Raw genomic sequence first — 12,552 nt, 5'->3', positions numbered from 1 at the left:
ACTTTTGCACAATACTGTTTATATATGTACCTATAAATACACACACACATTTTGTAGCCGTGCTGGACAGGGCTTTGAACTGGCCTGCCTGAACGGCACTACATCCCCCAGAATCCTCGGGGGATGCCTCACTCCAGGGAAAGCCCCTGATTGTTATAGCTTACCTGATTGGCCAGGTTCCTGCATATGAGCATGAAACAGAGTCTTTGTTCATTGGTGATGCGGATGTAAGAATAAAGAATAATATTGGCGATTGAACTATTACTTTGGTCATTGACTCTTCTTGTGGATTAAGATTTAGCTGGTTTAGTGTGTTTTATGTTTAGTCTTTAAATGTTTATAGAGAGGGAGCATAGGAAGGTCTGACATTCTTACCTTTCATCTAACCTGCTGATCACACATTTTTGGGGGGTTTAATTGCAGGCACCGCAGAAGTGTCCTTTCATACCTGTATATTTGAACAAGTGGTACAGAAGACTATATGTAGGACAACTCGTAAGAATTGTTTGATTTCTCTAGCTTTTCAAGTTTTAAGCTGCTGGAAACTTAGCTTAAATTTCTATTCTTTATTTTGTTTAATAATAATAAAAACATTACAGTGACTTGTTGCTTCAGTAAACATTGTCACCAATGTAATCATTATGATTTGGTGCTAGATATTTGTTAAACTAAAATAATACTTCAATAAATAACAAACATACATGGCATGTTTATTAATTTAATATTGCAATATTTCAATATCCCCTTAACAGGGCAATGAAAACAACCAACAACAACCATAATAAAGTACATGCATACAAGAAACAAAATTAAATAAACCTAGCAATTAAACATTTAGGATTATGCCTTACTTCGAAGTTTTCTTATTAAATCAGGTCTATATCAGTCAATTGATTTGAGGTAAATGACTGCATTATAAAAAAAAAAATGTTTAACAACACAGGACTAGTTCAGTTTCTGTTCATTAATTTAACATTCTTTTTCAAGTACCTGGATATAAAACGCAAGAAAAGAGAGAGATGAGAGAAGAACAATTGGTGTACTTATCATTTCAGATCTTTCTGTGCCAACACGCATACAATGATCAGTATTTTATCCAGCTACACAAAATATTACATACCCAAATAAAAAAATTCTTAGGCTAAAAGGGTGAGGTTATTTATCTTTAAAAGTATAAATAAACTAACCCAGGTACCCAATGTAGGGATTGCATTTGCCATTGTTTCTGGCTTTTCAAAATAAATTAAAAAAGCACCAAATAACTAAATAATAATTTAAACTGGTTATTCTCCCTCTGGCCAACCTCTTACAGTACAGCAGTAAGATAACTGCAAATTCTTTATTGAACATACCTTCACTCTCTGAGCCACTAGATGACACTAGAAGCACTTCATAAAATGTATAACAAATTTGAAGTAGGAACTTTTAGGAAAGCCAACTTTAATTATTAGCAACTAATACAATTATTAATTATTATTATCATACAGTTATGAACAGATTTGAACAAATACAATCAAACTGTACATAAACACAAGGCACATAGTCAACTATAAGAGTATTGTCGTAAAGCTTCATTCAGCAGTGTTTACCTCTTTCATAGGGAAGTTACTGATGTAATTATACTTCTTGCCAACTTATTCTTCATAGAAGACAAGAATCACACGAGGAAACAAGATACACTCTAGCATTCCTTGGGTCTTCTAATTTTACGGACTCCTATACAAGATCCTTGAACAGGGCATATGCAACATGCCAGCAGTTGTAGAATTAGCGATATTGAAAAAACACCACCTTTTTGTGCCCAGATTTGACTTCTGTTGTTTGCATGATTTCTTTTAACATTTCAAGAGATTCTAACTGAAAATAATAATAATGACAAAAATAAAATACTTTAGGGATAAAAAAAAAAGAACTTGAGTTAAAATGATCAGTCTGATGGTAGAAACCCTGCCACAGACTGCAGTGAAGGGAGAGCTTGTGTAGGGGAGCATTCTTGTAATAGCAAGTTTGAAACACAAATTGTAGCTTCTTAAATGAACCCTCTTCTGCCTAGCATGTGATTTACCATTCCTTTGTTGGGTGCTGTCAATGTTGTCATTAGGAAAATGTGGTTAAAATTAACAGGAAATGGAGAGAAGCTAACAAAAAAGAAGCCAGTTCAGTGATTACAGATAATATTCTTCTCCCAAAATGAATTAATTCAATTAATTCTCTGTAATGTCAGTTACACCCTTTTCAGCAGATTGGACTTTCATTAATGTTTTGCTACAATGATAACAGATCTGTGGAATACAGTACCTGGTTTTAGGGTGAAAATCCCCCAATACTGACAGTATAACTTAATATCAAAACTCCTCCACCTCCACTATCATTTCTGGCCGCCCAGTGTTCACTGAACAGCTTTCCCACTACATAATATTGACATGGTTTCCCATCATGCCCCGGGACCGCACAAAGGCTTGCCGGTGTTGTACTTTCAAAAGGCACTAATCTGTCAGATGCTCAGTGGACAACAAGCCAAAAAAGAAAGACCTTCCACATCCTGTCTAATCTACTTAAATCTGTCACCAAAATGCAGCTAATTAGACTGCGCCGTCTGGCTTTTCCTCAGTGTTCTCAGAATTTTGTGTGCGAGAGAGAGAGAGATTTAATCACGGTACTTCTGCACTTATTGATACATAGTGGTTATGGCTCTGCCTCCAAACTTAAGCTGTACAACAAGTTTCTTTCTGTGTATGTAGTGAAACTAATACATATAACAGTATGTGCACAGAATTAAAGTAATATTCACTGTTCAAGAGGTGTGCTTTAGAAACCCCCCCAAAAAAGGTTGTTTCAGATTAAACCAGTCAGGCTGCCACATAACTTCCAAAACATTTTAAAATGGCTTACTTTGATCTTTGGTTTAAAAACAGAACAATGAAATGATGCTAGATTGGGTTTACATTTGTGTCCTTGAGAGAGAGAGTAAAAATCAGGCAGGGAGGAGAATATAGGAGTTGTGCATGGCCCATTGTGATTGGTGCTTCCCAACGGCGAGTTCCAGCCCGCTCAATTAGGAGCTATCTGTTGATGGAGCTGTAGGAAACCTGGGAGTTGACGTCTAGGGGTTTGCGGGCCACTTTGTCCGTTTCGTTTGAACTGTCCTGAATGGCATTGACGATCGGCTCCTCGTCCTCATCTTCCTCGCAGTGGGGCAGGTGGAAGAAAGACGTGAGCCCGTACAGATCTGCGAGCTTGTGGAAGGTGCGTAGGAGCAGGAACATCCCCATCAGTCCCAAGAACAGGTAAACTGCAGAGGACACACACAATGGCAATGCTTATATTCAAGGTCAAATCAAGCTTTTAGTTTGAATGACAAGGCAAGCTAGAGGTTGGTTTGAAATCCAAGGTGGATGTTTAGAAGACATTTAGAGCTCCATTAGTCTATGTTTCGCCCTGCAACACAACCTTACCAGTCACACCTTGTGTTACCAAAACAACTTCACAAACCATCTTCGTTTAGTCTTTAAACTGTAACTAATTTCTACCCCAGGCCTGGGGGGAAAAAACACAACACAAAACAGCATCAATGTGCTATTTATACATTCAAAAATGTTACCAGAAGCAACTTTTCTTCTATTCTAGGAATGTCATGACCGAGGAGGCTATCAGGAGCAGGCTTGTCAGTGTAAGCACACAAGCATTCATAAGCACCCCATCTGGAGACTTAAATCCAGGCATTTTCAGTTAATTAAAAAAAAAAAAAAATCCTTCTTAGGTTGCTAGGCTGACAGCTTTCTGAGGGCATTTCTATTAAAAGGGGATCAAGTACAATTCTTCAGTTCAACAATTTGATGTTTAACAAAGTAAAGTTAATACTCAAACTAATGCACAGATGGTATGTATGGATAATTTAGAACAAACTGGGTAATATAGGTGGCAGCATAAGTGCTTTGAGTTTAAACTATTAATGAACCTGGGGATTGGACACTTGTGTGCGTTTGCGTATTTTGGTGTGCATTAGCTTGTTTGTTATTTGTCTTTGCATGACAATGTCTACTTTGTGTGCCTTTAAATAAAAGAGCACCCTGTGCTTACCACTTCAAGAGAAACGGGGTCAATTCAGAGCTATAAAAAATTTAAAAACAGGAATTGAAACTGAACATGAAAGTATTTTTGGAAATGCTATTTTGGCCTCAGTAGACAGCGGATTCAGGGATCGATGAGGGTTAGTAAACAGATCGATTTGTTCTACTTATAGTTACAGCCTTTCATTTCACTATTTATTTGATCATTTATTTTTACTGTGTTAAGTTATAAACCACTGCAGGTTAATTAATTAAGATCCTAATTAAAATGTAAGAGAAAGCCATTAAACCATCTAGTTCATCTGGTTTTGTTGCATAACTTGAATGCATCTGTGTTAATAAACAGAAAAAGAAAACATCACTATATACAAATGCCTGTTTTTAAACGAGTTTTACAACAACCACCACCTCCATTTTTATGTTTTTACTCTAACCTAACTGGAATATCCACACACTGGTTATGGTTTTGAAAACAGGCAAAGCACAGATCTTATACAAGTGTTTCAGCTCCTTTCACTGTTAACATACATCACTGTACTAGAAAATTAATGAATACAGCCCAATATTGGTTCATTACAGTGTAAATATGGGTTGATTAAAAAGAAAACAAAGTTACTTATACTAGATGCCCAAAAAGTGAGGAATAAGAAACGAGATAAAGTTAATAAAAAGCCCTTTTCAAATTACAAAAGGAAAGATATGTCCGAAATTACAAAATGCACAAAGTGTACCAATAACAAATCTTGCCATATTTTCGAACTGAAATATGCCCGAATAACAAACCAACAATAAAAGCAGCTTCATCTTATCAGTCTATAAGCAGTAAGGGGTGGGGAGGACAACACAATGTTATTGCCAAGTTTGGTCACAAGATCACAGTCATATGTTTTCAGACTGCTGTGTTGCTGGACAGATTTGAATTTCTTCCCCATATGTGATTTAACATCCCCAAACATTTTTTTTTGTATTATTTAATATCATTGTATATTTAAGCTCAACTAAATTATTTGCTGCTTTATTTTCAAAGTATTTTATTTATTTATTAAGCGATTTGTTATATTGTGCCTTACGGTAAAAACATGCAGTTTGATTTGATGAATACTTAGATCATGTTTTGTAGTGAATGTTTTTTTGTTTGTTTTTTTTTCCCCCATTTACAGTGACTAACTCAACAGAAAAAGTTATCTGTTTTTACCATGAAAAAAGTTACACCTTCAGTGATGGAACCAGTCGAAACATATAAGCAAAAGCTGGCAAGTCAAGAATGAGCTATTATGAAGCCAGCTCATTCCTCACCAAACTGAATTACTTTTGAAAAGGCACAACGTGATTCCAATAACTGGTATATGACAGGATCTGTGTCATGCATGCTGCTTTCAGAATGTCAGCCGGCCCACGGCAACCATCAGTACAAATTCTCGGTCGGTTCCAGATCACCGTACTGGTTGTGTACTAACAAAGAAGTGCCCCCCATTTTTCTAAAACTATAGAAGTTTAAGCATACACATCAGCAGGAAGCTAAATGCTTTGTTTGTGAAAATGGCTAATCTGTACCCTGCAGATGCAATGATGGAGTGGAAATACCCAATCTGGCATTTTCCCCACCTGCCACGTTCAAGCCTCTTGATTTGCCAGCGGCTGACTTACCCATGACTGCAATCTTATAGAAGGACCTCAGTTTCTGGTCTGGCTGCTCCCCGGGAACGTAGTCTCCCAGGCCAATGGTGCAGAGCGAAATGAAGCAAAAGTAGAAGGAGTCCAGGTAAGACCAAGTCTCCTCGATTGCTGTAAAGATCACCGCCGGAATGACGAAGAAGATCACCATTGACAATGCCAGCATCACAATGAAGTGAACGGTGGCGGCCGTCCTCTGCTCCAGCCCCGGCTTCCTCTGGCACATGGCCACCGTGCGATAGGTCAGCTGGTGCATGAGTCTCTGGACGCTGGCAGTCAGGACCAGCATGGTGAAGGGTACCCCTAAGAGGGCGAAGACGATGGAGAAAGCCTTTCCACCATCAGATAGAGGTGTAGTGTGCCCATAGCCTTGGAGAAACGAGAGACGGGGCAGGTCAGTCGACAGATCCCAAAACACCCATCAAATGGTTATGATTTATGTGGCTCGATTTATATAGAGAACAGAAAGACCGTTTCCATGTGCAGTGCTCACAGACAGGTGTGTTTACTTCTGCATTTCCTCTAGCCCAGTTACATCAAGACCTGCATGAACTTACAAAGCAACAGCTAGGTTCAAAAAAACCATGGAAATGTTCAATTTTCACCCAGAGTTATAAATTGAGTGCATTAGAGATGTGTTTAAGAGCAGAGAGGTGCATTTAGGATTTTGTGCCGTTTCCTTTTCTTGTTTGGAGGGGGGGGGTTATTGTTGTCTTGGTTCATTAGTTTCTGACAACCTTCTTGTGTGGAAAACATAATGTCAGCAAAGCACAGATGGGACAGAAGTTATTTGTGACTGCCAGGACCTTGAAGTAGTAGCTTCTTAGGTGGATAGCAGTGTAAATATATATCCTTGAACAAAACTGCAGCTCCGGGTGAAGTGACATCATAAGTGGTATGGTGGATATAAGTGTATGAGATTAACAAATGTGTCAGGATGTGAAAATCCAAAAGGTCACATTACATATTGTTTAATGGAAACATACATAAGGGGGAACTAAACTAAGATGTCAACAAAAAGCAGTAGGTAAACATCCTTTGAAACCGTTACATAAGAATTACCAAAGTAGGTTTCTATTCTGCTGCCCCCTGCTCCCCTCAATTTTTCCAGTTTACCACACAGGGCGAGTCTTAGGAGCAGTAGAACAAAGCGTTTATTGTTCAGAGCTTCAGAGATGCTATATAACCACATTAGGGTTTTACTGTGCGGAAACAAAAAACTGACTGTACAGTAACAATAAATCTTAGATCTTGGCAAAACCTTGTGGGTGGTTAGTCAATGGATCTTCATCACATTAAAGTGATAAATGGGCATATGATTTACCTGCACTGGGAATGAAATACTTCTCCTTGGGCCTTTTAACTTTTTAAATAGAGAACTATTTAGCAAAGGGGGGCAACACCAAACACACAATGAACTGTATCCAACTGAATATTTGTCTGATAGCTTGGATTACATGTAATCTAGTATCTATTTCAGAGCATCATTCAGAAGCTCATATTTATGATGGGGGTTTGGGAAGCAGGGAGCTAAAATCAGATAATTCCACTATGTATATATGTATGTCAGTTTGTGTCATTTATTTATTTCATTTAAACATAGTAATATAAACTTACCTGGAGTTTATTTCTGATCTACACAAAATGGAGGTTTTAGCACTGGATCACAAAAAAATGTTGGAAACCATCCAATTATTATATGTCTTCAGTTCAACCACCAGTCAATCTTACTAAAGTAGCACGGATCACATGTATACTTTTGGCATGCATGAGTATTAGAATATGCTTTCTGCATAATCTTCATTCTGCAGGTCACACGAATTTCCCCTCATTATGAAAACTGAACAAAGAGTTTGTTTCTGTTCAGCTGGCCTGTATCGTGACACTAACAAAACAATCAGAACTTCCTCTTTCAGTTCAACAAGATCACTTTTTGTATCTCTTCACTTTCAGCAGTGCAGATGTCCGATAAAGTTCATTGCCCACAGTTTTTTTTTTCCACCTTTGGTTTCACAAGTTCCTTTTATATAGATACTGCACAGAATTCAGTTTAATGACTTCAAAGTCAACATTTAAGATGCCAATTGTATAAAAAGGTTATAAACTGGCCTTTAAAATACATAAAGGGAAGGTCACACTCTATTCCCAACACTGCTACAAAACAACAGGAACTTTTATGTATTTATTATGAACTAGAAATAATATGAGGCTCACTAAACTATACACTTAAAAAGCAGGTGCTTTATACAGCTACACAATGTAATTCTTACAATCAAAACTCAAAATGAAGAAGTAGAAAAACATGAGTTATTTTCAAAGTTTTAACATTAGCTGGTGTCCAAAAGCAGAAATCTTTACAAAACTCTATTTAACTCCCAAGAAAATCAAATGCTTTTTTTGTTCTTCTACACCCTGCATGTGAACACTTAATCTCATACAATTCCATCCAGTCACTTTAATGAGGCTTTCCTCGGAGAGAAGCCGTGGGAGATTGTAATGTGCCACACGCTACACTGTGAGGCTTGTGTTCTGCTCCCGCAACGGGAATGTTCCTTTGGTTAGAGTAAGCAAGGGAGGGAGTCCATAAATAGGGCTTGTCTGCTTAAACAGGCAAATTCAAACACTGCTCCCGGTGACAGGCATACCACAAGTCAAAGGTCAAACATAATAAATTAAAATATAGCAGATAGCTTCTGAGTGCATCGCGCCTTTACATTTGCATTAAATAAACTGCATAACTTTCATTTCAGAGTGTAGTTTCAGGCATGCATAGACCACATCTGGTTTACCATTCTGTAAGTGTGCTTGCTAAACGGTACTCAAAACACCACAAAACAAAAAGTTGTGCCTCCGAGTTTGTTTAGACTATAAAGGGACATTTGATCGTTCCTGCAACTGATTGAAAGAACATGTAAAGTCTGCAAGTGTCAGGAGGTGGAAATTTGAATGTGACTATTGAACAAATGTTCCTCGTGCAGCCTTGTGTAAAGAAATGTACCTGTCTGGGAAATTTTTGTAAGGCACATTGTGTTGACCCAAAGAGGGAAATTACTGATGACGTGGTGTTGACAAACTTATACTGTCATGCTATACTTAGCTGTGTTTTGCTTTCCTTTAAATACAGGTTTGCTGCCTAGTATCATAATGAGCTTCTATCTTTTAGAAGCTCACGGTTTGCTCTCTAAATATACAAAAAATTGCAAGAGTAAAAGAAACCATTTGTATTGGCACTTCCAATCAGTCCCTGCATAAGATAGCCAGTGGAGCCCCTAGAAATGTTTCATAGGTGTGGCCAAATGGAGCCACTGAAAATCTTGGAGTGGCACACCAAAACCAAAAGCCATAACTGAATTTCAGGAATTCTATTATGCGGTTGTAGTATATAGGCTTGTTGAAAGCTATGTCAATTAAGGAATTGCATACTGATATACTTTGGTTTCTTATTTTACAGTTAATGTTACTAATTATCTGATGTGCATAGACTAATACCGGTACAGTGAACATTTTGAGTTCCACAACAATCCTGTTTTAATGTGTTATGTATCTGTATATACATGTGTTTGGCGATTCATTGTTCTTCAAATAGGCTAGTTGTCCTTTTCCTTAAAAAGACAAATATACAGCTTTAATTTGAAGGAGTACATTGATTGTAAGGAACTGAATATTTACTGGGAATAAGCCTACTCAATTTTAAGAACACCACACAGAGGCCTCCAATTATTTTCAATACAGTCTTTTTGTAAATGAAAATATTATATACAGCTCTGGAAAAAATTAGGAGACCACTCCAAGTTCAGAAATCAATGTTAAGTTGTCTCTTATTTTTTTCCAGAGCTGTATGTCCAACAATGAAAAACAAAACAAAAAAGCATAACCATGGACAACAATATACATTTTACTATAGCCTACTGACAACCTATTCATATCCCTGCTTTATTAGGCTACATGCTTTTCAATACAGCTTTATTCACCTGTTGCTATGTCTTTTTGTAAACAAATATGCTGTAGGCTATGTCCAAAAATATCAGATAGAAGCATATTATGCATATGCGACTTGCGAGGGGGGGCAGTGCGGGGGCCAGCGATTGTATCAGGGTGGCCGTGGCACCCCCTGGCCACCCCTTGGCGGCACCACTGAAGATAGCCATTCTGACCCAGGAGTGATTGAAAGCTCAAGCAGATTTGAAGATCTTTCGGATCTAATAGAAATCTTCACTGCAGTATCTGTAGGACACTGAAGCAGCCACTCAGCTCTGGGTGGAACAGAGGCCTGTGTTAGATGAGCTTATCAAGTTCCGGATCTAAACCCTCAGAGCAAACAATGACGAGAGAGACTGAGACGACAAGTGTAAGAGCTTTGAAATGGCTCTTAATACAGGCCTGAGCTTCTAGGCCTAGCTGCCTGAGAATTTTAACTACTGCTCTGTGTATGGTATCTAGGCAGGATAGGTATGGGTCTACTGAGGTTCTTAAACCAGATTTATTAATCATCATCTTTGGAACCAACAAAGACAGAGACAATGTATCAAATGATAAAGGTAATCTAATGGTTGGTCTTGGCTTCTCATGTACACAGACCTACCACGTATCCATGCACCCAAAGGGTGAAATAGACAATTTCTCCCATCTTGGGGATGCCAAATTGATTTCTGCAGCTATGCCACAATCAGTCATGACCTTTTTCCCCAGTCAAAAGCATGTCATAGAACTCTGTTTATCCTTGAAACAATGAAGCATTGATTTACGTTTCCCATCACTTACATCTGTTTTCAACAATGGATAATGTGAGGCATCTACCATAAGCAAGCTACACCGCAGCTGTTGAGTGGTGCCATGTTTAAGTCCATCTGATCTTAAAATGTGTGCAAGAAAGGGGGTGAGCGCAAGTCTTGAACTGCAAAGTCACAGATATGTCTATTATCTAAATCAAATCCAATACGTTCTTTAAGAAAAGCATGTTCTGCAGCACTATGATAAAAACTGCTGTGTAAATAACATGAGTGCAGCCATCCACACCTTTGTTTTAATTAAAATTACACATCTCACTAAACTGGGATACGAAGGTGCTATTTGCCATTTGCCCTGTGTGGATAGTGTGGTGTCTTTGATGTGCTTAGCTTTCCAAATAGACAGCCTGCTTTTCAAATCATAGTGACAAGTTCCTGCCTTGAGGAAGAGGGATTCTAACTAATGACTGTGATAGACAGCCGAGGTTACATTAACATCCTTTACATGAAGTATCCTGTAGTTTGTCAGGATAACAAATACACAAATGCAGCTTTGATTGGTTGAATGAAGATAAGATGCTTAAAATGAAGACGAACAGCAAACCAAAAACGGTGTGGTTGATTTTAACTGTCACTTTCAACATGAGTTTAAATTTCCATCGCTCGACTAACTGCACTGAGAAGCATTCTTGAGACAGCAATCCTCGGCATGCGATCATAATATATACACTGAGATGTGTATATACATTAAAATAATGGGTGAATAGAATTACAATACTATAATATCCATACATTGAACCAGAAACAACAGAAACATTCATCTCAACGTGATTTCTTAAATCCGGGTTTGGGTCGTTTCCAATGTCTCAAAATTCATCCTATACAAAGTCAACTATGCGTGTACAGTAAAACTGAGTTTGTTACAATCTGAGGTCTGAAGCTTAACTCTTAGTATGTCGTTTAAAAAAGCTTAGTGTGTGCGGCAACGTACAGATTACGCGGATCAACGGTGCAGCTTTTGTGCTGACGAACGTGATTTTGCGGAGAAGCTGCCCCAGAATGCTGCGGTCGTCTCGTGGAGCGCAGTTTTCCGCAGTTCAGCCATGGGATCGCAGGCATTCTGCAGATCTGCGCTACAACAAAGCGACCTTTGACGCATCCTGCCACGAACAGCAAAACCATTCATCGATGCATCGATACAAAGTGTCCACCGGCACTTACCCACTGTGGTTACTAGCGTACTGGCGAAAAACAGAGACGAGGCGAAATCCCAGTTAGTCTTCAAGCTAGAGTTTTGAAGGACCGAAACCCCATACTTATTGGCCTTCAAAACTTTCTCCAGAAAGATCTCTAGCGATGTTTCATTGACGCAGCTCTGGTTCAGAAAGTGCTCTTTGAGCGCCCGCAGTTCGCTTCTCAGCCTCGTTTCCTCGGGTCTCTCGATGGCGGAGAAAATGAGAGCGCCCAGGAACAGAAACGTGACGTAAAACAGAATAAAGACCAAGAGCAAAACCCACGATCTGGAAGTTGAAGACATCGCTTGGGGTTTGTGCTCTTATTCTTGCCTTGCTCTCAGTGGTGTATTAAACGCACTCGGTCCCTGTTCGCTCTCAGTCAGACACCAGGTTCGTCATTATGCAGCTCCACCTTAAGCAAAACTTTCCTCCACCCACTGTGGAAGCCCTGCCAGGAAATAGATCCGTGACGAAAGAGAACAAACTTTGTTCAAGGGGTGGTGGAGGTAGGGGGTCTCTCTTAAGGTGTGGTAGCACCCCACCGAGACAATTCACGACCCACCCCATATTCATTTGCATGCATTTGTTAAGCAGTGCGCATATTAACAAAACAATGGGTTGCTTCACTGGTTTGAATGCAAAGCTTTAATTAACATCCTTTACAGCATAATAATGGAAACATTGCCAAATACATAACAACAGAGAAGGTGAAAGACCATACAATTAATCAGCTAGGTATGTTCTCTGGGTTGTTTTGTTTTTCAGTAACACCACAATAATGGACACTCATTTTTAATAAATGAATTTCTGAATCCCTCAGGAATAACAAAGGCATTCCTCATGCAC

The 12,552-nt window shown here is 38.7% G+C and overlaps 1 protein-coding gene across 1 annotated transcript; it reads right to left on the bottom strand.

Annotated features, from left to right (window-relative positions):
* Window positions 1-704: 704 nt before the first annotated feature.
* Window positions 705-12,179, bottom strand: kcnk6 (potassium channel, subfamily K, member 6). Its single transcript, XM_066703935.1, has 3 exons — window positions 11,693-12,179; window positions 5,718-6,113; window positions 705-3,292 (listed from the first exon to the last, which is right to left on the bottom strand). Exons 1-3 carry the CDS (start codon window positions 12,006-12,008, stop codon window positions 3,063-3,065), a joined length of 942 nt encoding a protein of 313 aa, XP_066560032.1. The 5' UTR covers window positions 12,009-12,179; the 3' UTR covers window positions 705-3,062.
* Window positions 12,180-12,552: the final 373 nt, after the last annotated feature.

The sequence above is a fragment of the Amia ocellicauda genome, chromosome 5 (assembly GCF_036373705.1).
Source record: "Amia ocellicauda isolate fAmiCal2 chromosome 5, fAmiCal2.hap1, whole genome shotgun sequence".
NCBI classification, from domain to species: Eukaryota; Metazoa; Chordata; class Actinopteri; order Amiiformes; family Amiidae; genus Amia; species Amia ocellicauda.
The sequence above is the reverse complement of the archived record's forward strand: the minus strand, read 5'-3'. Positions and strand labels throughout refer to the sequence as shown.